Source organism: Hirundo rustica, chromosome 9 (genome assembly GCF_015227805.2).
Source record: "Hirundo rustica isolate bHirRus1 chromosome 9, bHirRus1.pri.v3, whole genome shotgun sequence".
Classification (NCBI taxonomy): Eukaryota; Metazoa; Chordata; class Aves; order Passeriformes; family Hirundinidae; genus Hirundo; species Hirundo rustica.
The window spans coordinates 28,160,584-28,186,842 of NC_053458.1; the positions used below are offsets into that span (position 1 = coordinate 28,160,584).

General features: G+C 52.1%; 1 protein-coding gene across 1 annotated transcript in view; it reads right to left on the bottom strand.

The window, feature by feature from the left end:
• PRRX1 (paired related homeobox 1) overlaps positions 1–21,628 on the bottom strand; it is a 36,120-nt gene extending 14,492 nt beyond the window's left edge. The window contains exon 1 of the mRNA XM_040072993.2: positions 21,105–21,628. Coding sequence (XP_039928927.1) covers positions 21,105–21,345 — 241 coding nt within the window. The 5' untranslated portion in view covers positions 21,346–21,628. The remainder of the gene's footprint in view (positions 1–21,104) is intronic.
• Positions 21,629–26,259: the final 4,631 nt, after the last annotated feature.

Sequence of the window (26,259 nt, forward strand, 5' to 3'; positions counted from 1 at the left end):
GCATTTCACATTAGCTAATAAATTGCTACATCTTATGTTTCCTAGCCTGCTGGAATGATGAATATTTTGGAATGTATTTTAAATGGTTCCTTGCCAGAGTCGAACAATCATCCAGAAATCTGAAATCAAAAAGCTGAAGAATGGAAAGCCCTGTCTTTCCAGAGTTCACCGCAGTTTGAAAAGCACAACTCCCAGCAGAGGAGGCGAAATTATGATTATGAGAGTTACTGTGAATTGAGGCACACAAGGGATATGTTGGAAATGACAATCCTTACTATGGAGTAATAATTTTTGCCTCCGGGTGATGAATATATTATAGGATATCTGTTTATTCCTGCCCTTAATCCGCCTGAAATGTCAGATACTCTAACATGTAGGATGGGACACTTTAGGGGACCTGTGCAGAAACACGGGATATCTCTGCCACAAAACGCTGCTTTTGGTCTGCTGCAGAGAGCTGCTGCTGTTCTAGCAAAATTTTACACAATTTAAGCCTTTTGAAGGGCTCTAGCTAATGAATCACAGCCACTGCCAGACCAGACACATCCTCCCCTAAGACAGGAGTTATCTCAAGGCCAGCAAAAGGTTGGATGGCTCGCTCAGATCAGTTCACGTGGATCATCAGCCACCGGGCAGCGAGGGCTGAGCCAGCTCAGCACAAACCCCAAGCCTGGATGGAAAGTCTCCATGGATAAAGGAGACCAGAAGTGGTCTGGTCTCACTGGAGCAGCTCCAAGAAATAAGCTTTTCTCTCCCCCATAGAGATGGGCTGTCTAGACACATTGGCAAGGCTGTGCTGCCGAATTTGCAGTGCTGCATCCTTCTCGTATCCAGCCTGTCAAATACAGCAAATTCCTGTCCCCCAGCTTGTTAGCATGGGCACTTTTTCAAACTTCCTAGTGTTACTCATGTCCAGAAATGCCATTATGTTTAATGAGAAGTTTTTAAACAGATTTCTCCACACACGCAGGAAAACATCTTATGATTTTCTTTATCAACCCTCTGGCAAACTAACTTATTATTTCATTAACTTTTTTTTTGCTAACAATTTAAGTAAAAATAAAGTAAATCGAGTACAAAGTATTTTTAAGCCAAGAAACACTGATACGCGAATATGAATTGCAATGGAAATGTAGGAAGAAATATTCTCCAAATAATGAAAATACTACTCAGCAAAACCTTTGAGGGTTAGGTGATGTTTTCCACTGGAAAAACAACGAGAATATGTAGAGAGAGCCTAGCCTCAGGGCCACATTCGACACCGAATGGAAGTGTAGATTTAAACCCACCCACATCAAAGCCCCCCTGATAAAAGCAAATTACCTTCCACCAGACTCAAGGCTGCAGGGGAGATTAGCATGAGTTACACAGATTTCTCCATTGTCAGAGGTCCTCAAAGCAAGCTAGAGGAACGTGTGTAGGTCAAAAAGCACATGGAAATTCCAGATGGCCCTGGAGTGGAGGTGGACTGTGGACTGTCTCTTTGCCCCTAACACATCCAGCAGCCCTGCGCTTAGAGGGGTGCAGACAAAAAGCAAATCACCTCCAAATAAATCACAAGTGGGATGCACTAGCATTACATTCCTGCTGTTAACCTTTAAAGCACAGAAAATAAAATAACAGCAAGTAATGAGACCACTTTCAGCGTGTGGTACAAATGTACATAGAGCAGCTGTTTCATTTCAGCTGCATGCACAAATGATAGCTGGTGTATTTGTAAGTCCTGCAGTTCCACTTCCCAGCCACTGCCAGTGCTAGCAGGGCACAGATCCTCAGATCACCCCACTCAGATCTGCAGTGCAGATCCACCCTCAGCCTCGCTGACCTCCTGACCCACAACCCCACACCTGGGATTTGAGACAGAAGCATCCATGGGATGGGCTTTCTCTCTGCTTCACCAGCAGCATCCCTCAAGGGGACTTCTGAAATCACCTTATCCCCAGGAAAGAGAGCTCAGCAGCTCCTGGCTGCTCACAGAAACCTCAAGAGCCTTCAGCTTCACTTAGGAAATCTCCACCAACCTCTCTGGTCACGGGAGAAAGCGTGCAGGTGGTTCCCTGTCAGTGGTGGCCTCCTCCGTCTCCCTCTTCCTCATGCAGCTCTTGACACATCTCCTAGAAGAGGGCACCAGGGGTGGCCAGCTGAATGCCCTCTCTGGCCAAGTGCTGGAACCGGTGAGCAGCTGTGAGGCTCCTGGCCAGGGGCCACCACTAGCCCAGATGCCTCTGGGCACATCCTCCCAACTGGCCCCGCAGCCCAGCGCACTCACACCAACTCTCCAGGCTCCCCTGTGGTCACAGAAATTGAATTCACTTCCTGCATGGGAATCCACATCAGTGTCCTGATGTGCCAACAACTCTAACTGCAGCCTGGACAGAGCCTGGATTTTCTGGTACAGGTCAGCTGCAAACGTCCTTCCATCCCAGGCACGAGGGATGCTCCAGAGCGGTGCTGGGTGGACAGAAACATCCTCCACACGGGTCCTGGAACGTGCAAATTGCAACACAAAAACCACTGCCATGCGGCGTGGTGCAACAACGACCCAAAGAACCCCAAAGCAGCTGGGAGAGAACTAAAGCACAACGGGCTGGTCCTGAAATAGGCCCTCTTTTCCTTTTAAGCGCAGCTCATTAAATGTTTGCTGGAAAAACAGAAAAGCATTTTCCACAGAGAGGAGGACATCCAAGAAAAGCCCTTTCGGACATAAATTGGCAAGAGGCTCCCAAGCATTTATCTTCAGCATAGAATGTGCTCTGTCAGGAGGGCTGTAACTAACAATACGCTGAAAAACACGCCACAGACTTCCACTGTATTTTATTTGGCACTAAGGGGTTATTCCTCAACACAAAGTATTCGCAACTGGCATCGGTTAAACGAGAAATTACAACCTTCAAAAGACCTATTTAGCGTCAGCTGCAGAAAGTACGGAATTTGCCACGGGCTTTGATGACAACAGATTATGCCCCATAAAACGCCGCAAACACACTCGGCTACAATGCTCGGCACGAGCTCCGGTTCAGCGGGGGGATTGGGAATTCAGCTCTTCCTGCCCCTTCTCAGGAGGCTGCTGCCTGCTTTGGGACTGGTGATATCCCTCTCCCCAGCTCTCCAGCTCACTTGTGCCAGGTTCAGCCATGGGGCTTGGGACACAGCGAGCTGCTTTCTGCAAGGGCCTTGCTAAGCTCTAAGCAGGCTGCAGAGATACCCTGAGCTCATTAGCCCCACAGCTCCCTAGGTGAAGGAGGAATACCAGGGAAGCATCCCATTCCTTCACGCTGGATGGTCAGCTGGGATAGACTGAGGTCAACAGCGTGAAGGTTTGGGAGCTCCATCACCTCCTGATCCTGCACAACTCAGCCGCAAGCCAGGACAAAAGGCAGCCTCCCTTCCCTGGTCCCTGGATTATTCCCACCTCCTCCAGAGGAGGAAAGAGCTCTGCCACCAAACTCCTCAGGCCCTCAAGCTTTTTTCCACTCTGGCTCCAGAAAAGGAAAGCTCAGAGCTGGGAATCCTTGCTGGCGTTTGCTCGGGATGAATGCCGCGTCCACGCGGGAGTGCACGCACGCCTGGGGAAGGGAAAGGCCATCACTGGCTGCCTGCACTGCACCAGGGCTATCTTTAGTTAACCTGGAAAAAGTGACAGGGATTCTCAGAGTCCAGAAACAATCTCCACCCTGGCTCTCAAAGGGGGCTCCAGAGAGGTCAGCCTGAGCTACGTTTTCCAGCCACAAACCTGGAGCCCGCTCGGTGAGCTGTAAAACGTTCCCGTCCCTCTGCTTGGCAAGAACTTTTCTGTCTCCTTCCCCACACCTGCAGAGACAGGGGTTCATTGGGCAGATGACCTTTGTTTACCTTGTCCTGGAAGGAGATTTAACCATCCACAGGATTTGTGCAGCACCAACAGAGAAGAGAGGGGGAAACGAGCCCTTTTTTTCAGGCAGCTGCAGCCTGTGGCACGCAGCCTGCTCGCTCCAGCACTTGTAAAACCCAGACTGCACCAGTTAACCCCTGCTCCTGCGAGGCCAGGAATTGTCACCCAGCTTGAAATCGTGCCTGTGCGTCTTTACTGGGCTGGGGAGAGGGGAGGGCTTCGCCATGGCCGTGCCACTCAGAGTTCCTCATGCACAGACAGGAACAGCCAAAGCAGGACCAACCTAAATATTCAGGCATCCTAAGCTGGATCCTCCGAGAACTGTGCTGCTGCCCCCGCTGGAGATCAGCATCGACACAGGCTCGAGGCTGGCTGTGCCTTCTCCTGCTGCATTCTCTGCTCTTTTTCAACTTTAAAGCTGCCTGAATCTCATCCTTGCGCCGTGCACGCACTGACAGAGTTGTGCTTTTTTCAGGCTTTAACGCCACCCCAGAATCTGAAGCCTAAAATAAAAATAAAATAGATAATTAAAAGCCACGGTCCTTCAAGGAGTCGCAGCAATGCTGAGAGTGGGGCTTTGCTCTTGCTGTGCTGGCATGGCACGTTCAGGCAGAAGTGACCGTCTTACCATAAAGGCTCTGGGCACTCTGTTTAGAGAACCAGGCGAAAGCTGCTGGCATCCTGGTAGTAATGGCCTGACTTTAGTCAGTTGCTTTGTTTTAAAAGCTGAAGTGTGTCAGCTAAACCCACTGTGAGTGCTCTAGCCACTCACAGTCAGGTACAGAACTAAAGGCTGAAACGCCCAGCTTGCAGCAATGCACAGGAAAATTTCAGCCGCTTCCCTGTCCACAAGTCAGATGGCAATTTCTATGGGGCAGAGCCCGGAAGGCAGAGCCTGGAGTCCTCTAGGGAAAAAAAGAAAAAGGCCTTTTAAATTGACTCTCCTTACACAGCGACTCGCAGGGAGACCAAGCCAACATCATCAAATGAGTGTCCCGGAATGCTGTTTCATTTCCCAACATCTGCCGGGAAGGAGTGCATCAAACCGCTGTCATCCGCTGCCACGGGCTCGCTCCTGCCCAGCTCACAGCGGATGCACGGACCACTCCCAGCCTGGACGCTGCTTTTACTCAGCAGATAGTTTAAGTGCCCCCTGATGAACAGAGACACTTTCCTGAATCAAAACCAACAGGAAGAAAACCCAAAGTCTCCACGCAAAGTAAACCCAAGTCATATTTCAACCAAATCAGGTCTCAGCATTAGAAGCATTACAGGAGCTGGAGAGGAAAATCTCCTTTTAAGCTGGAAAACTCATCCCCAGTGAAGGATGGATGAGTTACTAAAACAAATATTACATTTCGTTCTGGCTAGCAGGACTCTGCTCAGGAGAGCTAAAGTACTCCCAAAGATTATCATTTATGCACAGCTGACTTCAAGTCCTCTTGCTTGCCGAGCCCAGGCTGTGATACAACCTACAGATTTCTTCCACAAACCTCTTCTGTTGGTCAGGCATTTGTTTTTCAGTTGCTCTGGCAGTTTTATGGAATCTACCACCTGGGCACAGAGGTGATAAAGCACCAAAACTCACAGTCCTGGGCATGGGTTATACCCTTTCCTGCTTACCTGCCAGCCTATGGCTAAAATCAGGCGTCCCATCCTCGCTGCCTGCCTTGGGAGCCCTGCCGCTGCACTCCCCCGGAGCCATGCCCAGAGAGAAGGGTGCACAGGGCCACCCTAATCACAGATCCGCCCCACAGCTCCACCAGCACTGGCTGAAACAGGCCAGGCTGCCTCAAAACAGCACCAAATCCCTGTGACTGCCTGGACAGCTTTGGGGTGTCCTGTCCCACCAGGCAGCCCCGATTCCTGAGGACCAGCCTTTCTCACTTTCACCTACTCCCCACGCTTCCAGTTTGCACACAGAAAGGGCTTTGGCCTCTCTCAAATCATTAGAGGAAATAAGGAAGCCAATGTCAAAGGCTCGAAACCCCAACTTTTTAAAAGTTGCTCCTGATAGTAACCAAAGGGGTTACAGGAGGGGAAATGCCTCCCGTTGGCTAGAGCAGAGATGCTGCTCCTGAGCCATCAGGTCCCCTGCTGTGGGTCTTGCCTTTAAACTGCAAAATGAAAAAAAAGAGGGAAAAGCGGTTGGAAAACCCCATCAAAGATCTGTTCCTCTCTCCTGGCTTCCCGTCCTCCTTGCTCCCTGCGCTGGCTGAGCTCAAGGCCAGCTGTGCCTTGCTCAAAGCCCAGCTTGCCACGCTGGAGCGAGGCGAGTCGAGGACGGGCCTCGGCCCTTTGAAGCAGCCACAACAGAGAGGACATCCTCTCCTCAGGGACGTGCCACACGGGGCTGGCCCGGCCACCGGGAGAGCAGAGCTGGAAAACACAGCAAGCAGAAGAGAGGCAGCCATGGGGAAGAAGCCATGGGGCAGAGCTGACAGCAGCCTCCCACAGGAGCTGGGTGCTCAGAGAGGAGACCGTGTGCCCAAATCCCAAATCCCTCGAGGTGCCTTCCAGAAGGGCAGCCCAGCTTTCCCAGCTGGTTTCAGCTGGCTCACCAGAGGAAATGCTGACAATGCAACACGCTCTTTGCCTCTGAGCTGGCACTTTTTGAGGAACTGGCCAATTTCAATCACATTTTGACCATTTGAACAGAAACTGTGAAGATAATTCAGCTCCCATTAGCTTTTTAAAAACCTGGTGGCTCGGTAAAAGGAAAGGGGATTATTAACGCCAGCAGCAAAGACCAAACAGCTGGGCGAGCCCAAGCTTTTAGAAGACACAAGAACCCAGAGTCTCACACTGCTGCTCTAACAAAACAGAGGAAAATCTCAGCAGAGGCCAGCACAGGTTGCTCCATGGGCATCCCTGGAGGTGCACAGCGGCAGGAGCAGCACTGCCACCCACCACCACCTTCACATAACCCCCTCACACCTCCCTGGTAAAACCAGAGCTGGAAGAGCAGGTGAGCAGACCGAGCTCCAGATTTTGGTGTTTTTAACCATTAATGAAAGCAGAGATGGAGACGATGGGGAGCGCAGCAGCAGCTGTATCTGCGTGCCCCGCAGGGAGGGAACGCAGCCCCCGCTCCTGGGGGGACGCTGGCCACCCCAGCCCGGCCACCCGTGCTCCATTCCCCGCTGCCACAGAGCTTCCAGTGGGCTCGGACCAGTAGATGGCACCAGAAACACAGAAAAGCCCCTCTGCATCTCCCCAAATGGCCCGCAGCACCATCCCTTCTCCCAGCACAGGGCGCGGGGCAGGGCACCAACCGAGGGCTTTTAGCTCTCTATTTCAAAATTTGCCTGTTTAGAGCTGACTTCTTCGGGGCTTCGAAAAGTTCTACCACGCAAACTCTGGGAGAAAAGAAAAAGATATTTCAAACTAAGACATACCCTGCCTTATTGAGGCTTATAAAATCTCTTTTTCCTCCTGCAACTTAGATGCTGCTTTTAAAAGAAACCCAGAAACAAAGTATTTAACCAAAGCATCTCCTTTCTCCGTGATTGCTTTAATTTGGAGAAGACTTCCCCCATCCAGCCAGAACTGACCGAAGTTCCCTGCCTGCTGCCTTTGAACAGGATCTGCATTTCTTCATGTAGAAGCAGTTCACTTGAGAAGTGCCAGGCTACATTTTTAGGTAGGAAGGTCCCCTTCTCTTTGCCTCCTGTGACTATCAACACTGTTAGAGGAAAGACCAGTGCTGCTTCCCCAGCAGCTGTCAGCTAATGACAGCATCCCTGACTCCAGCGGGTTGAGCATCACCTCAACTCTCTCAAAACAAGTAACAGGCTCAGGCCAGGGTGGGCATTTTCCCCAGGAGGTACCCACCTCTCTCTTGCAAATTCTTCTTGCAAACACTTTTTCTCTTTACAAGGAAAATGCCACAAAAGAGAATTAACAGCCAGTGCACATCCTGCAGCAAAATCCATCCACGTCACAGAGAATTAAGGATGATCCTATTCCCATTCCTGCCTTGTGGTACCTCCTGATCATCAAGGTGAATAACCACATGTTTTCAGAAGGACCTGGGCAAAGGTGACGGTGGTCTCCAGGGATGGTCTGTGCAGCACAGACAGGATTCTCCCAGTCCCTGTCTCAGCTGTGACAAGACGGCCTTGGGCACTACCCGGTGACACCAAACACCCCAGAGATGCAGCCATGGCTCTGCCTGGGGCAGGTTTCATGTGCTTAGGGAGGCACCAGGATTGATTCAGAAGCTTGAATCCTTCCTGGAGCATCTAGGACAAATTCAGAGACCACCTGACTTTTCGCACCCAGACTGAGTTTTGAACATGGCTCAGCCCAGCAAAGTTTTTAACGCAGTTTGATTATTTTGATCTTTTCCCCACATCCCCGTTATTAATCATACCGAAGGAAAGCGTAATTCCTCCAAACCAAACCGCTTGCCAAACCATTTCTCGGCACATTTTTTTTTTCTCAATGTCCCTTCTAGGAACAGAGCACATTTGGAAACCTCCACGGCTCCATACTGCTTGGCCAGCAGCACATCCATGACCACACGTCCGCAAACACCGAGCGTCGGCGCTGGAAAATGACCACCCCAGCGAGGTGGAGAAAGGCTCCCATTGCCACGGGCTCAGCGCTGGAGTGAAGAACCAGCCACGGGGGCTTTGTTTTATGAACCTTCCTGGAAGAGCTGCCCTTTCCTGGTGTAGCAGCTCTTTCCCTGCTGGCAACAACTGAACGTGCAGCAGAGTGCAGACACGGGGCGGATGAGTGCTCTGATCATCCCAACCCTGCAAACCCTTCTGCTCCCGTCCCTTGGTGCCAGCCCTGCACAGCCACCCCTGACCTCCCCAGGGAGCTCACCCCACCACTGGAGCGACGCTCTGTCCCACTTCTATCCTTCTTCCCACCGCTGATAAGATTTGCAGCTCTCCCTGTTTTCCTCATTCTACCCGAAGCTGGCAGGGTTGCAGATACAGGAGACACCGCTCGCTCAGAGCCTCAACCTGGCCAGAAATAGCAGAAATCACACACAACAGCCTGCTGCCTTCAGAGCTGCAGTAAACTCCGAGCAGGTCCTGAAATACAAGAGAACATTGGGCTATTCCCAAGGCTGATGTTTGCCCTTCCCAGCTCTGCAGAGGCTTTCCTATCTCTGTTATTCCTAACAGTGGGATTTTGGAGAGGGGATTGTCCCAGAAATGTGAGGCAGCTGGTTCACAGAAGGGCCTGAGTTATGATCAGAGATGAGGCCATTGCTTTCCTGTTGTGTTTCTCGCTATGTTTTGGTTCAAACCTGTAAACAGACTCGTACCGAGTGGATCTGTGTTCTCCATCTGGTCCTGTGTCCTGATTTCCTGGCAGGAACATCCCTGACATTGGACTGTGCAGCACATCCTGCGCCCCTCGGCCAGAGCCAAGCTCTTCAGTTTCTGTGTGAGACTCAGCCATAGCATTTCACCCAGTTACCCCACTAGTGAGAACAATAATTCACGGCTGACAAAAGCTGCTCTTCCAAAAGGGCTTCCAGACATTCATGGATGCAGCAGCCAGCGCTCTCCTTTGGAGTTATTTCTAGTGATTACACAGCATCTCACAGCTAAAAAATGTGTTTCCCACCTCCTTTGAATGCATGTCTGGCTTTTGCTCCCAGCCACTGGCTGTCATTCCACCTTTCTCTGATGGATTAAAGGCAGGGGGGAGAGAGACTTCTACCTAGAAAATCCCAGAAATGTGGGTTCCATCCATCATCACAAGTGTCTGGAAGAACCCTTGCCACCGCGTGGCCCGAAAGGGACAGCGATATCTCACACGACCCAAAGTGCTCCCACTCAAGAGTGGAGATCAGGGAAGCAGGGCAGAGAGCAAAGCCCTTCCAAGGATTCCTGGAGAGCAGCACCATGGCTGCAGCAAGAGAGGCAGGGAGAACAGGGAGCCTGGCACCAAATGCAAGAAAACCAGGATTCAGCCCCCAGCTCCACACAGAGTTCTTCAACCCTCCCTGAACAAGGCATCCCCTTCATCTGCTGGCTGTAACCTCCTCTAGACATTGGCTCTCTCTGGTCAGAGGAACGCACAAAATACATAAAGGCAAAGATGAACCTGCCCAGACTGATGAAGGGCAGCTTTCTGGGGTGGTTTTCCTGCTAATCACATCCTAGGTTTTCTTTTCCATCATTCCACCCAGTGAATGTGACCCTTCCCCATCCGCACGCTTTCCCTCAGCTCGATGGGTGCCTCTTTCCCCACAGGCATCCCAGCTGAACACAGCACAGCAACTTGCCTGGGATGTGGGGGAAATTCAGAGGCAGCACCATAGTGCTGGCCAGAAGAGATGAAACTCAGGATTAAACAAGTTCCCACTAAAGTCAAGCAGCCACTGAAACTTGGGAGGATTCCCTTTCCCAAGGTAGGATGAGCTCTATGCTATCTACTCCTTGACACGTTTGTCTCCATCAGATCTGTGATTGAAGTCTCAACAAGGTTTCCTTCCAAGGAAATCTCTTCCAAGGTTTCCTCTCTAGACCTGGGATGATTTCCCTACCGCCTCACTTACATCTGCAATGGCAGTAGGTGGGCTTGGGAATCAGTTTGTACTTGAGTCTGAGCACCTCTTCTTTCCTTCCAAACTGGAGCTGGAGCTCTCTTTACCCCTTCTCTGGACTCCTTATGACTCAGTTTGCACTTTCCTTGACACACAGCTTGCCCAGACAGAGCCCACCTGGAGCCCTCCCCACGGCCGAGCAGCACAGTGAGGGGATGCCCCACCAACAAGGCAAAGCCGTAGGACGTGCTGGGGCTGAGAAACGCCTGCCTCTCACAAAGATGTGGCGTTTTGCATTGAGCAGGAGAGCTGGTCCAAGGCCAGATTGGCAAAAGCAGATTTGCAAAAGGCACGGATCCACGGCGCTCCAACTGGCACTTGACACCGGCAGATCCCGTGCCGCCCTCCTTTCCAGGGCACCAAGCAGAAACACTGCACTGTGATGTGGGGAAATCTCTGTGATCTCACCAGAGGAGCACGGGCAGCCTCTTCCCCCAGCAAGCCAAATTTCTCTACTGGGAATCACTGGTGGAGACGAGACGGATCCATGCCGCCGGGCTGCGGTGGGGGAGCAGCTCTCCCGCAGCTGGAGGGCTTGGCTGGTGGCAGGGCATTGAGCAGGAGGGTTAGCACCAAAATAGGTCATTAGGGGTTCTGCATTCTTCTCCAGGCCCCGCGTTTTCCTAACGGGAATGCCTCAGAAAACCCAGTGGGGGGGAAAGAGGAATTTACAGCTCCCTTCCAAAAACCGGTCTTTGTTTGTTTGATCGTTTTTTTAAATGATCGAGTAACTTGTGAATACATTTTCTGATGATTCCCACATCCTCCCAGCTGGAGAACGGTTCATGAACAGACTCCAAGCTCTGTAAATGAGCTTGTTAGTCATAAGTCTTCAAACAGGCTTGATAAACAACTTTCAGCCTGCAGGATATTCATCAACCATTCTGTCTGCCTGGTCTCCTGACACTAATTTATTATTTACAATGAGAGATCCCTCTCCTAAATCACAGGTGATTGTTTCTTTTTACTGATTAGTTGATTTAAAAAAGAAGAAAGAAAAAAAATGAGGAGAAACAATGAAAAACAAATCACAAACAAGAGTAGTGCTGCAAGCACTTACTCCTCAGCAGTCCTCCTAGTTTCCATGACACGTATCAGAAGTTTTCCAAACGAAACAAACTGTAAGTAACGATCTTTTTTGGCCAAACATTCAAGAGCGGGCTATAGCCAAGAAAAAGAGCGTGACCATCCCAACCAGCCGCTGGGAATTTCACTGCCTGCCACCAAACGCTCCAGGGACCTTCCAGCTGATCGGCACGTGCTGCTCCTTACATCCTTTGGGCTCGTGGAGAGCCCAGGCACCTCAAGATGTTTAGGAGATTCACATCCAGGTGCAAAAATCTGTCCCTGGAAACTGTTTCAGCCCCCAGGTGGGTTCACAGAGCAAACAGCTCTCGCCCCAAGGGCGTGGGGTGCGCTCAGGAGCACCCCAGCAATCAGGTGGGTTCTCTGCAGGAACAAACCTTGCTGAGGTTGCTCCAGATCATGGAAGGGGATATTCTCAATGCTAACTCCACAAAGACAAGCAGATGAAATAGCAGTTTGCTGGGGATGGTGCAGAAGGAGGAGAATCTTCCCAAACTGCTGTTTAAGCCGAGCTCTTACCTAACACATATAGCCAGAAAATTCCAAAGCCTCTAATGAGGGCCCAGGGTTGTACCCAGTTATCCTGGCAGGAAAACTGGGGCACGGCAAGGTGATCCCTGGTCAAGTTATGGCAGCGAGCACACAGAAAAACAGACCTCAAGACTCTGCGGCCAACACACAAGGGCATATTTGAGCAACAAAAGACAGGCTGGGTGATCCGGTCTGATGTTTGGAGGAAGAAAAGCCCTTCTGTTCTAACAGATTTCGGGTGCAAGCCTTTTCTGGGTAGGCTGCTCCCAGCCTAGGGAACAGGAGGAGCAAACGCCCTCCTCAAGGGGCTGCTCTGTGCGCGTGCATCACACAAATCCTTGTGTGTGTGCATCAAATCCACTCTGTGCTACCACCACCACCTCAGCTCCTGTGGAGAGACACGGACAGAGTCCCACCAGCAGCCACAGCAAAGGCAGCAGGATGCAGAGCTTGGCTCTGGGTTGGTCTTGAGAGCTTTTCTCCGTCCCTCAGTGCAAAATCGCCAACACAATTGCTCTGAGGAGCTCCAGTAGTCAGCACTGGACAGGCAGCGCTACCAGCCCGTGCCTACAGCCAGCCTTCCCCGGGACACAGCCCGATCTCCTGCCTTCTCCAGCACTGTCAGCACAGGAACCACCCACCCCACGCAGGAACTCTGTGCTGGATTCACAAACCTCTGCTCTGTGCCTCCCACGCAGGGGTAAAGGCGAGGCTGGCGGCAGGAGGATCCGCACGAAGCGCTACCGGCATTTCGGGCCGCAAGGTAGGGAGAGCGCTGTGAAGCTCTGTGGGAAACCAGCCCAGGCATGGCGGGGACAGGAGCTGCCTGCAGAGCCACCAGCAAGGCCAGCCCTTTGCAGCAGCAGGCCCAGAGCATTAACACTCTGTTTTCACTGTTACGGCTCAGGCACTTTTCCCTTTTAAGTCCAATCCATCCCCACAGAGCCCCGACGCTGCTGAGCTGACACGGGGAGAAGTGACAGCTCTTTGAAAGCTGCAACCATCCTCCCTTTTTTTTTTTTTTTTTTTTTTTCTTTTTTTTTTTCCCCCCTAAACAAATGTGGATCGTATTAGTGACACTTCCAAAAAAAGAAGATGATTTCCAGAGGCACTGAGCAGGTCTTGAGGGCCTCGCTGGCAGGCCGGCTGCAGCTCAGCCCAGCTCTCCCACCACTCATTCAGCAAACCCCAGAACAAACAGACTTCTCCAGGCCCCAGGAGCTCAAAACCTACTCAACCTCCACTGAGAGGGCTGGAAGCTACTTGGATGCTGCCTTCTGCAGCCACCCACCCTTGCTCCATCAGCACCAAGCACCCTGCTTTGATCCCAGTGCCCTGCTGCTCCCTTCAGAGCCCGATCCCATTTTCCTTTTCCAAGTTTGCCCACTCAGCAGCTGCTGCTGGCAATTCCCTCTTGCCCCAGACTGGCAGGACCACGGGTAACTTTGATTTTGCTTTGGTCAAGGAGGCCACAGGAGAAGTTCATCCGCTGGTGGGCTCAGAGCAGGAAGCAGTGTCCTCAAGCTCCTGATGAGTTCCAGCTCTCGGTGCTAAAGCAGTTTTTCTGCCTGAGCAGCTCATCAAGACGTGGAGAGGGTCCCAGCCAGATCTTGAGCGTCTCTTTGGACGCTTGCCCTGCCCAGCAGTCTTGCTGACTGGCTGGAGTTTCTCCTGTAGGAAAATTTCTCTAGCCAGAATGGGGGAAAATTTGGGTGGAATACGAACTGGATGCTGCAATAGGATGTAGTGATTTGTTAAGAGCGCAGCTGGCTCCCTTTGCCTCTCCTCTAACCTTCCCTTCCAGGAACACGAGGCACCAGGATGTCCTGGGCTGCCACCCCAAGGCAAATGTTCACTTCATATGGGCACGTAGGAAATCCAGACTGTCTGGGACACTGCTTTAAACAGTGCTGCAACCTTTTCTCGGCCTCTGGAGGTGAGAGGGAGCCCAGAACGCTATGTAAGCTGAAAGAGATGCTCCCTGGCTTGCTCCTCAGGCTTCTCTTCCCTCTTGGCCTTCCCAGACTCATCCTTGCAGATGCCAGGCTTTCCACTGCGGGAGGAGGCCCTCAGCTTCGGCACCACAGCTCCCTTCCCTTCTCAACCAGAGTCCTCCAGACATACTCACTTGGAAGAAACTTCTCTTTAAGTGATGCCCCCAAAGTGGCAGCAGAGAGGCAGCGCAGCTCTGCTGGGCCCCCGTCCCCACCTCACAGCATCTTCCAGGGCTACACACAGAGCTCAGCTGGGCCCAGCAGGAACAGTGCGGGAAGGGGAACGCTGGGCAAACCGGCATGTACAACCAGAGGTGAGCAGAGCCGTGAAAAACTTCAAATTATCTCTAGCTAAGGAACAAAATGGGCTGAATTTTTCCCCTGTGAGAGTGAGGAGGCCCTGGCACAGGGTGCTCAGAGAAGCTGTGGCTGCCCGTAGATCTTGGAAGTGCGCACAGCCAGGCTGGGCAAGGCTGGGAGCACCCTGGGATAGTGGAAGGTGTCAGGGTTGGAACTGGATGATCTTTAAGGCCCTTCCAATCCAAACCATTCTGGAATTTCATAAAACCAATCACAGCTGAAAAGCCCCTGAGGTGCTGAGGAGCTTTTGGAGCTATGCTGGCCCTGGACAATGGGAAAACCCTGCCAACACAGGGTGACAAAGGACAAATCCCTACATTGTAGGGCTGGTGACACCTACATCTACACCTCTGAGTTTCCACTGACACAGGCTGTAACACAGAGCCTCCGCAGAGATTTCCAGGGGTTAGGAGGAGGCTGGATTTCTGCTGCATCTCCCCCCCAGGAGGAGGCACTGCTGCCATCCTTCCCAGACTGCCATAAAACGCGCTGGGATTTCACCCCTCCTTTGAGCTGTCTGCTCTCCCACCAGAAGATATTTCCGAAGATATTTCCCACATGTAGCGACCAAACAACAGGTTTTTCTTGGAGGAACCAGACTTAAAACCTGCTCCACCACCCAAGCAGAAGCTGAAGCCTTTCCGTACCCCGCAAGTAACGCCAAGAGGACAGTTCAAACATCAGAGCTGCGGACAACAGCTCCTCCAGCCAGACTGTGACGATTCTCACTTCAAACCTCCACAATCCGCCCCAAAATCCAAGGCTCCTTTAGGAAAGGCGAGCAGGGTGGGGAACCAGCAGTGCAGTGATTCATCCTCCCCAGAAACAGAGGCCCAAGTCTGGAATACTGTGACACTTGGTAAATATCCGTGATGTACTTCATTATGCAACAGAGGCCCAGCAGGAACACAGCTCCCTCAGGGCTACTTAATATGGGTTTCAAAAACGATTAAACGTATCATAAACAACTCGCAACCAGGAATAAACACCTATAATCCCATCAAGTCATTCTGGTGATGTCAAAAACCATGGGAGTCAACTCGGTTACCGGGGGGAAAAATAAAAATACATCCTTGAAGGAATTACAGTCCTGTAATTCTGCGTCTGCCTTGTCAAAGACCCAGCTCTCCCTCTCCAGAACTGCTTATGCTCTGTCCATGCTCTTGCTCTTTTCCTTTCAGCCTTCCTCATGTCACGGATTTTGATGCATTCTGCGCTTCTGCCGAGAGGCAAAAGGACCGAGCTCCTGACTGCAGACAGCAAAACCGTTCCATGCCCGCACAAAAATACTCCACTGGCCCAAAAGAAAAAAAAAAAAAAACAACTGGCATTTTTTGCATGACTCAAGGCTGCTGGTCAAGTCTTCAAACACTAATACTCATCAACTGGCACACACATAAGTGGTCCATTGAATCGCATGCAATGACTCGTGTGAGTTAAGACCTGCACAAATTAACCCTGAGATAATATTTTCCCATGCAATCACTGCTTTATACATCATCAAAAAGATGGAAAATAGAGCGGCTAGCAGTGGAAACTCGGTGCAGATGACAGAAAGCTGATGTTCATTAAAGGCGTTCGAGCAGTTTAGACCAAACCTTTCAGTTTTATGAGAGATTTCAAAATCTAATTTTCATGGAAATGTTTTCATTACATTAAAGGGGGAAGGAGGGAAAGTAAAAACCTTCGGCAAAATCTTTTTCAAATTAAAAAGTTGGAAGCTCTGAGTGGATGGATTGAAAACACAAATACCATCAGCAAGTTATGAGACCATGAGAACCAGGAAGCAAAACTGATTATGATCAAAAAAAAGTTAAATTCACAAACAAATAGAAGTTTCTTTTCACCCATCAAAAGGAAAAGCACTCACAAACATTGCCAGCTCCCTCCTCTAAATTCACATGGCTCTTTTTCCTTTGTTAGTAACAGTACCTTCACCACTTTTGTTTATTTCTTTGTGCAGTTTTTTGTTTAAGACTCCAGATATGTGGCAGAGCCACACATTTCCACCTTCTGTCATCATCCAGAAGCGGCAGAAATTTACATAACAAACACAAAACGCTTCCCCACTTCAAACTGCAGGATTCAGGGATGTAAGAAAAAAATCTGACACTGCAATACTCGCTGCAATAACCACACATCTGCCAGCCTGAGGCCAAAATCAGGTAGATACACCCAAGGAACATGAATGGAAAGGAGTTAATCAAACGTCTAACAACTGCTTGGTGTTAGTTATCTGTTACTCAACCTTTAGTCAAGCGAGCTCCCCTCAAAGCCTCGAGGATACGCGCAGCAGAACCGGCACGCGCAAAGATTTTCTCGACGAAGAACTGCGTTTTTCACGCAGATAATTTACAACAAGCGCCTTAAAAATAATAGAGATCTGCTCCTCGCTTTTCCTCCATTGGTTTCTGGAAGAGGAGAACTCTGGAGGAGCCTTTCTTGAGGAAGATTCTATCCGTGGGGGTGGAGGCACCGGCTGGTTTCCCCGGTGTAACCTGTGGACACCAGCACCAGCTGCTGCCCAAAGACTCTTTGCCCATCAGCTGGACAAGACAGGGAGAAAACTCCTAGGTTCCCTCTTCTATCTATCGGTTGTACATCCCCTGTCTATGGACTCAGCATCTTCTGGAAATAAGGGCAGTGATTTACTAACAAAAGAAATGCTTAATACTCCAAGATAATGCAAAGGCTTGCAAAGAAACCCCTGCACTTGTCCCAGGCAGTTTTTCTCGCCTTCTTCCTCAGCAACCCAAGGAATTGCTTTCCACATTTCCAAGCAGTGGCAGAGCTTTTCCACCTCTTTTCACAAAGGCTTTTTTGTTTTTTTGGTTTTTTTTTTTTTTTTGTGAAGGATGGGGAGGCAGAGGAGCACATACAATTCTGTACTTAAGACACACTCTTTTACTCCTGCAGTAACATCACTTGTTCTGATTGAAAAGAGGCAATTAAGGCAAAATGAACAGCCATGTGGGAGCAGACCCAAAATCCTCCAGCTCAGGATCCTGTTTCAGACAGCCAGGAACAGCAGTCAGAGGGTTTAAGCCCAGGCAGCAAGGGAGAGATCTTTGCCCCAGCTCATCCTTCCAGTCTGTGACTCACGGCTCCCCGAGCCGGACGCTGCCTCCAAACCCTGCTGCAGCGAGCAGCCATCCTCAGCTCTCCCTGAATTTGTCAGTCCTTTCTTGAAATAACACCTATTTCTGATCTGTGTAAAATCCTGGGGTGATGAGCCCCATCACCCAACAGTGAGAAGGCTGAAAAAGCCCTTCCTCGACCTGCTGCCAGAGCAGAGGGGCTGAAGCCACACGGGCGCTCAGCTTGACCTGCCGGAGCAGAGGAACTCACTCACCTGGTCCCAGCAGGGTTTCTGGGATTTCCTTGAGAAGGAGCACCAGTACTGAGGGGTCACGATGCTCACTGGGATGGAAAAAAAAAATCACGGGAGGACTCAGGCAGCCTGTGCCCAGCTTTAATCATGAATTGGCCCCTGACTGCCGGCACTTTTATACTGAAGAGAGATGAAAGGGCAGCAAAACCGCCCAAACACAGAACTTGAGCATGTAATGGACTGAAGCACGGTTTATTCACTCCTCACAAAAGAAATCCCAGCATAACAATTTTTCTTTTGCTGTTCATGCTTTCTCCACACCATTTTATGAGCCATCAACAGTGAGTCTCAAAGAAACCAACCGAAAAAAATTAAAAAAAAAAAAAGGAAAAAAAGCAGAAGTCAAAAATGCCCGTCTGAAGAAAAACCAAACAATTGAGAATTATCCCAGAGCCACAAGCTCTGTGAACCCTCAAGCAAGTGACAGGTTTCTGTCACCCTCAAAGGGCACAAAAGCAATAGTAGCTCGTTGCCTTTTCTAGGAAACTTGGGGGATCCCCTCAGCTGAACCGGATCCTGCATTCCCATCCCAGCTTTAGCCAGAGTTAGTGAAAGCTGTGCTACCACAGCAAGAGTTGGTTTTATCTTAACAGGTTATTTTGTGACAAATTGGAACTGGGATTGCAAAGCCTTCCCAGCTAAGCAGCAGAGGCAGGGAGGTTTGTCCTGATGTTTATCAGCTTTTAGGGTAAGGTGTTCAGAGCTAGGAGTTGAATTGAAGTTGGTAAGAATGACAGCTCTGCAGCACTGCTGGAAACTCAGCTCCTTAACCCACGGACAGCTCTTCCTGTAAATATTACAATCACAGCTACTCCCAGGAATGTTTTTTTTTTTTTTAGTAAGAGAAATGTTTTATCCCGAACCTCTCTCAAATAAAATGGTGAAATATTTCCTTCGATCTCAAATGTCCAAATAAAACCTTTTGTCATTTCTGCATCAAACCACTTCTCTTAATTTTTGTTTACAAAAACAGCACCAGTCATTTCGTTTTTCACTTCAGTTTGGGACAGAAATCAGTGGCAGACCAGCTGATTTTCCTTCAGGTTGGAAGAACATTTTTAGTATGCTTGAGAAATCCGCAATTTCTTCAAACAGCTTTTACCTTTTCTCACTTAAAAAACACGGCGAGTAACTGAACCCTGTGTTAGCTTTTCCACTGAACCAGTTCTCATTTCTCACCGAGAAAAGCTCAGAGCTCTGTTGCACTTCCTAGCTCCAGCACAGTCCTCTTCCTGCACGGATTGCATAACACTTCACAGAACACATGCAGCAGGTAGGGAAACTGAGGCACGGAGACTCCCGGAATGTGCTAAATGCATCCATAAGAGAGCCAGAAAGCCCAGATGACAGTTCTGCCCATTAAGCCTGGGAAAATTTATTCCTCCCCACCTTTTTTTTTGTTCTTTTGTTTGGTCGTCGCTTACTTTAGAATACTTCTAAAACTCTCTAATTCGCTGCAACGGTATTAAAACTTTTACAGCGTTCAGAGAATTTATAAATTATTTGAAGCTGTAGTTTGGTCCCTGGTCAGCAGTGCTGGCTCGAAAACATGCCCTTGGACTGCTTTTTTTGTTGTTGTTGTTGTTTGTTTGTTTTTGGGGGGGTGGTTCTTTTCATGCTCTTAAGAGCAAGGTGAGTACCTGTGAAACTCAGTTCCCCTTTTCCACGCTGACCGAGCTCGCAGCTGGCAAGGGGCAACATCAGGAGTAAATTGGAATAAATCAAGAGTAAATCCAAGTAAAATATGATAAACTAAATTGGGTACGGGGCAGAAGTGAAAAAACCGTTGTTTGCATTCGGTATCTTGGGAATTCTCCAGCGGCACAAGGAGCTGAATCGGGGGCAGCCGCAATCACTGCTTTTTTCCCCCCCACTAAAACACACACCTTTAGAGGCAGAAATTGCAGATTTTCGGCTCCTGGGAAAGGAAATATTTGTAAGGCATGTCCCCGCGGCGGTCGGGCCGGCTCTCGGGGGGCAGAGGAGCCGCTCCGGCAGCCGCGCACCGCTCGCTCCGTTCCCGACCGCGCTCCTGGAGGATGCTCCCCGCCGGGAACGCATCCGGCCGGGCCGAGCTCGGGGATCCCGCGGGCGCTCCTGCAAGGAGCGGCTGCTTTTGGGAAAACTTCCCCCTTCCCCAGCTCGGTTTCCTTCGGAATACCGAGAAAACCACGTCGGAACGACGGGGGAATAGAGGGTCGCAGGCGGCTCCCGGAGAAAAAAAAACAAAACAAAAACCAACCAAACAAACAAAAAAAACCCACCCCAAAAACTAAACCAACAAAAAATCGAAAAGCGAACGAAAATGCCAATTGCAATTTTCGTTCGCTTCTCGTTTCGTTTTGTTGTTTTTTTCCCCCTTTTTCGCCGGGAAGCTCACTCGGAAGCGAGCCCGAGTCCGCAGCCGCCGCCAGCCCGGACCCCCACGGAACTCCCGGCCAGTCCCCGCGGCCGGGGATGTAATTATTTTAACAGAGAGCGGGTAAAGGGGGGTTATTGACCCTGCACATCCCCTCAGCCTTTCTGACAGCGCTGCCCTCGGAAAACAACACGCGGCGCTCGGAAAACGCCGCGCAAGCCGGCGCCCATCCCGCTGGGCTGCTGCTTCACGGCTACTCCAGCTCGGACCCTTCAGGAGGGGCAGTTCCGAGTCGGCTCTGCCCCCTGTCCTGCCCTGCCCGCCGGGTCTGGATCACGAAGAACCGGGGCTCGGGGCAGAGGGAATCTGCGGCTCCACTTGGGAGCCGCGCACGCACCCTCGGGCTGTTTGCGAGCCCCGACGCTCCCGGCAGGGCATCGGAAAATCGTCCGGACCGCATCCAGATCCCTGAGCAGCTGCCCGGTGTCCCGCAAACCACGGCGCCGGTGTCCGCTCCGAAGGGCCGGAGGGACGGGCGGATGGAAGGATGGATGGATGGAGAGATAGATGGATGGATGCTACCGCGCCTCGCCCCGTCCAGCCAAGCGCCGCTCTCAGCCCACCCCAGCAAAGAAAGGACGAGGATGCCGAGCCCGCGGCCCCGATCCTGCCCGCTTCTGCTCCCCGGGATGTTCTCCGGTTCTCCACAGCGTGCAGGAGCCACGGCACGGGACCCGACGGGCGCGGCGGCTGGTCGCCCCTTTCCTGGGACGTGGCTAGGGGAAAACAAGGGTTTTCACACGACCCCGCCGGGGAAGGGCGGCTCGGGGAGCGGAGGAAGCCGGGCAAAGAACCGGCGGAGCCCCCTCGGAGCCGGCACCGCCCGCCGCGGCTGCCCCGGCAGAGATGGGAGGGGAGGACGTCCCCGCACTTACTGTCCTGCTGCGGGGTGTCGCTGCCGCTGGTCAGCCCGGGGGACTCCAACAAGCTCCGGCCGGGCTCGCCGCCTCCCTCCTCCGCCTGGGCGGCCACCATGTCTCCCGCCTCCTCCAGGTCCAGCAGGTGACTCACGGAGAAGTTCTTCTTGGCTTGTAAATTGTCCAGGCCGGCGGGGCCGTCGAGGCGGGCGGGCAGCAGGGCCTGCCTCTCCATGGCGTGGGCATAGCCGGACGCCATGGTGCCGAGCGGGGCTTTTCTGCCCTCGCCCCCCGCGGGCGCCCACCGCCCCCGCGCCCCCCCCCAGCCGCCGGCCCTTCGAGGGGGGGAACGCGCAAGGAGCGGAGCGGGGGGAACGGGACGGGACGGGACCCGACGGCGGCGCGTAGGGATAGCCCGAAGGGGAGCGGGCAGGGCCGGGCCGGGCTTAAAACATGCCGGAGGGGAGAGGAGGCGGCCGGCTCGGGGCGCCGGGGCGGCGGCGCGGGGAGCTGCCGCCGGCCGAGAGGCGCAGGGCGGCTGTGGGGCCGCCGGGGCGGGTGCGCCCCGTCCCTCCGCCCCCGGCCCGGCGGCTCCGCTCCCTCCGCCCCTGACGCTGCCCTCCCCTCCCCTCCGCCCCGCACTTCAAACGGCGGGGGCGGCTCCGCTCCGGCACCCGCGGGAGGGCGGCCCCGGCCCCGCCGGGACGTGGCACCGCGACGGGGCTGGCGGCGCTGGGGACCCGCGGGGGAGCCCCCCTCGGCGGCCCGCGCTGCACCTGGAGGGGACGGCGGCGGGCGCGGAGAGAAACAGCGAAAATGGGGAATGCAGATGAAAAGGTGACCGAGGGTAATGGAAGAGAAAGTGAGGAGAGAGGAAAGGAAGAGGAAAAAGAGCGAAAGAGGAGGAAAAAGCGCAGCAGTGAGCTGAGAGGGACAGACCAAAAGGGGAGTGAAGTGAAAGGAAGGGAAAGGAGGAAAAAAAAAAAAAAACCAAAAAACCGAGGACGCAGCCGGAGCTCCTCAGGCGAAGAGGTCCCCGCAGCGTGTCGTGGCCCTGTGGCCAGGGACAGGTAGTGGCCCTGGGAGCCTGCGGCAGAAGGGCCCCAGGACCGCGGGGCTGGCGGCGAGCGGCCCGAGCCGCGGGCCAGGAAAGGCCGCTGCTTCCCGGTGCCTGGAGCCGGGGCTCCGAGCTGCCACAGCCAGCCCAGAATTTCCATCCCCCCTGATCTGGGGAAAGAACATTTGATGCCATCAAAGGGCTCCAGATTGAAAACAGATGTGCTTCCCCAAGCCTCTCCATGCATTTAATTAAGGCACAGGCATGGAGGAGACATTTTCATCATTAGTTTGCTTTCAGCCCCCCCCCACCCCCCCCCGGGTCCCAGTTTACCCTTTGCAGTCTCCAAGACCCAAAGGAGCAGGGCAAGACTGCAGAGCTCTGCTGCCCTCACTTTGGTGGGTAGACAAAGCTGGTGGGTACTCGGTGGAAAGGCCAAAAAAACCCCAAAACTTTGGGGCAAGTCATGCATGTGCACAGAAGCGTGGGTGTACATACACACAAAATGCTGTGGGTATGTCTATGTATGCAGCACAGAGTGACTTTTTCTGCATCTGAAGGAAGATTTGTGTGATGTCCACATGTTGGATGGGGAAGGAGCTGTGCAAGGCTGTATCTGGCTGGCTTTTGTATACTGGCATCTTGTACCCTGGCTCTCCCTGTTCAGGCCAGGCAGTGGTCACCTGTACACACCCTAATCATAAAATGCCCTTTTCTCTGCCTTTCCCAGATATCTGGCTGCTGCCTCCTTTCTTGGTGAGCTAGGGTTTACCCCATTTCCCCGGATCTGCTTCAAATGGGTGTTGCAGCTGGCTTTCCTGCCAGAGGTCCAGCCATAAACATCCCTTTCCACGGGCAGTGGGGTCTGCTCTGAGCCTTGGGGGTGTCAGCAGGAGCCACAGAAACCAGACCAAGAGGTCTCTGTGGCACCTTCAGCAATGCCCTCCCTGACATCCCCGATGAGATCTCCCCATGTGTAAGTGCATCCTTCAGACAATGCTCCCTCTCAGCCCTGGGTTTGGGAATGCAGCCCGAATTTCCCCTGGAGCGAGGAAGCGCCCAGCTCCAAGGCTGAGGCTTAATCCCGAAGCGAGTCCTGGGTGCTCCCCTCACATGCAGCACCCACGGGCTTAATTCCAATCGAGGGTGCCTGATTCACATTCTGAAGGTGACCGGAACCCCTCCTTTCCCAGGTGCCTCCTGCAACACGACTGGATTTCTGTCACTGCCTGGGAGGCACAAGCTGACTCCAAGGGGAAGGGCATTCTGACAGCTCTGTGTGTCCCAGAAGGAAGGAGACTGGCAGCAGTGGGAGGCCCTCAAGACTGCCCAGAGCTGCAGTTCATCTCTCTGTTATCTCTGTGATGACCAGACAGGCCCCATGCCAAGGCACACCTACAATGTGGAAATGAGTGCAGTAGGAACCTCCTGGGCTCTGACAGGGATAGTGCCTGTGCTGCCTCCTCAGTTTATGATGCTTGTCCCCAGCACCAAACCCAAAGTAGAGGAGATAGGATACCCCAGTTCTCACAGCCCTGTGGCTGGGAAGGACTCTCATGCCACAGATGGCCCTGGAAATGATTTCCATTGATTTCCTACCTCACCACTGCTCTGGTGTCAAGCTGAGCAGGTAGCTCCCCTTCCTCCCATCCCACTTTTCCTCTCCAATGTGCACCTGCCTGGAGGCTGCCCACAGCCCCATTGTTCCCTTTCCCAGCTGTTCAGCAAATGGTTGCCTTCTGCTCACACTCCCAGCAGGGCAGGAGCCTCTGAGCCACTTCTACCAAGGGAAAAGAAGAAAAAACCCAAAAGTCCTGAAGCAGCCAAAAATCTGCCAGGTAAAACACCCGCAGCTGAAAGGCCCAGCCTCACACCACACCCAGAGCCCAGTTCAGCCCTTCCTGCTCCCAAAAGTGGTTATCATTTGGAAGGATGTCAGAGGGGCTCACCAGCTGGAGCCTTGCCTCAAAACCTACCTTCCCTATGCTGTGATTGTGTCCAGCACTGGGAGAAAGTGAACAGAAACCACAAACTCCCCCCATTTTGCCTTCCCTAGTTGCATTTAAAGAAGGGGAACCCCAAATATCTGCATCTCTGCGGATGACCAGCGCATTTTGCTTCTGCTTTCTTTTCTCATAGAAAATCACAAGCACCCTGCAGTGCCAGTGAGAAAGTCCCTAGCTGGAGAGTATTTTTGATTCTTGAAGTTTCCCATGAAGCTCAGCACTGGCAGCTCCCGTGGTTCCCAGCTCCAAAATGTGGGCTGCCCAAGCATGTTATAAACCCCCAGAAACATTCCCTTCACCTTCACGTCTGTCTGAACAGTGGCTTTGTAGCTCCACAGTCTCCATGACACTTTTCAGGTACACCAAACGGGACCTGATGAGCCTCCCAAGGGTCTTGGAACCAACAAGAAACACCCAGAGCAGATGAGCAGCTGTAAAATCCCCAGGGCACCTCAGACACCTTGGGGTTGGCATTAGTGGGATGCAGGAAGGCGCAAAGCAGTGAGAAAGCCAAGCCTTCCTCTGCTCTGCCCTCACACCCAGCTCCTCTGCACTGACCACCACACCGTGGGCCTTTAGCAGCATAGATTGCCCCTTTTTCTTTCAGGTGCCTTAAGATCTTTTCTTCCACCTGGGTTTAAATAAAAGAAACCAGGCAGAAGAGCCTGTGACAGCTAGGTGTGTGTGCTCAGGTGGCTGATCACATCACAGCACTCAGGTGAAGAAGTATTTTACTCAGTGAGGAAAAGTCCTTTGGGTCTCCCCTACTTAATGTTCAGTGTGTAAAGTCTTAGAGCCTGTTTTTCATCTGCCAAATGTGGTTCATCCTAGGAATTTAAAGAAAAAAAATGATGCAGGGGGGCAGTGAGGAGCAGGAGCTGACAGCCAGAACCATCACAAAAACCTGTAGGAAACCTGACCAAAATGCACACACCATCTATTCCTGCTCCGTGCAAGGTGCTCAGCTATTTGGAGACGTGCTGAATGCCCTCCAGCTTTGCTCTCTTGAGGGCCTGGATGGGGTGCAGGCAGTTTAGATTGGTGATTCAGAGGGCAGGAGGGCACAAATGATGTTTACTCCTCTCCTAGACCCGTGGCAGCTTTGGAGAGGGAGTGCTCCAACACAGACCTTCACCCCTTTGCACTCCAAAACATCAGGCACAGCTCCTGAGGGGAAAGCTGATGAGAGGCATTGATTCAGAGCATCTCTCTGCCTCTGGCTCTTCTCAGCCTGCATCCACAATGTCCCATGCCCTGCCCAGCCCAGCGATGTCCCCACTGCTGGACTCCTTGATGCCGCAGTGCTGTGGAGTCAAATTCTTTCACCCTGAAAAGTTTTCCCCCAGTCATCCCATCATGCTTGTTCGCTTTCATGCCTGGCCCCAAGCCCTTCTGCACTTGCTCCAGTCAGGGCTGGATAAGATCTGCGTGGAGCTGGAGACAGGCAGCATCTGCAGGAACATGTGTGTGCACCTCACATCCCTTGACGGGTGTGGGGGAGATTTTGGGGGTGTGTGCACATATCGGGGTCTGGAGCCAGACCTGTCCCCCACAAACTCCTGCTACACACTTGGACCAAACCTCCCTTTTTTCCTTCCTCCCCACACAGAGGTGCCTTATTACATCTGTGGGGATCAGGTAGACTACAGTCCTTCCAAGCTGTAAACCCAACATCAGGGTTTCTTTTAATCCCAAACATCTTGATGTCATCTGGAAATGCCACGAGCAGTTTATAATTAGGGTTTAGCATGCAGATTAATACCAGCAGCTCCAGGGTGAACAGACCATCAGAGTCTAATCAAAGCTCAAATGGGGCAGCAATTTAGTACTGAGATTTATTATTCCTCTGCACAATATTTTGAACCAGAGGCTGAGTTCACATCACACACAATCATTCCTGGAAGTGCTATCACATCTCCAGTCAGAGCAAGGTGCCTTGTTACTGGTTCATGGGGGTGATAAATACTTGGCTCTGGGAACTTCTTTAGGAATATCGCAGCACTGACACTGTACAAGATTTAGAACCTGAGGAAAACGCTTGCACACATGCCCCAGCCCCATGTGGATGGTGGGGCAAGGCCATGCACTCGCATTTTTTTTTTGCTGTGCA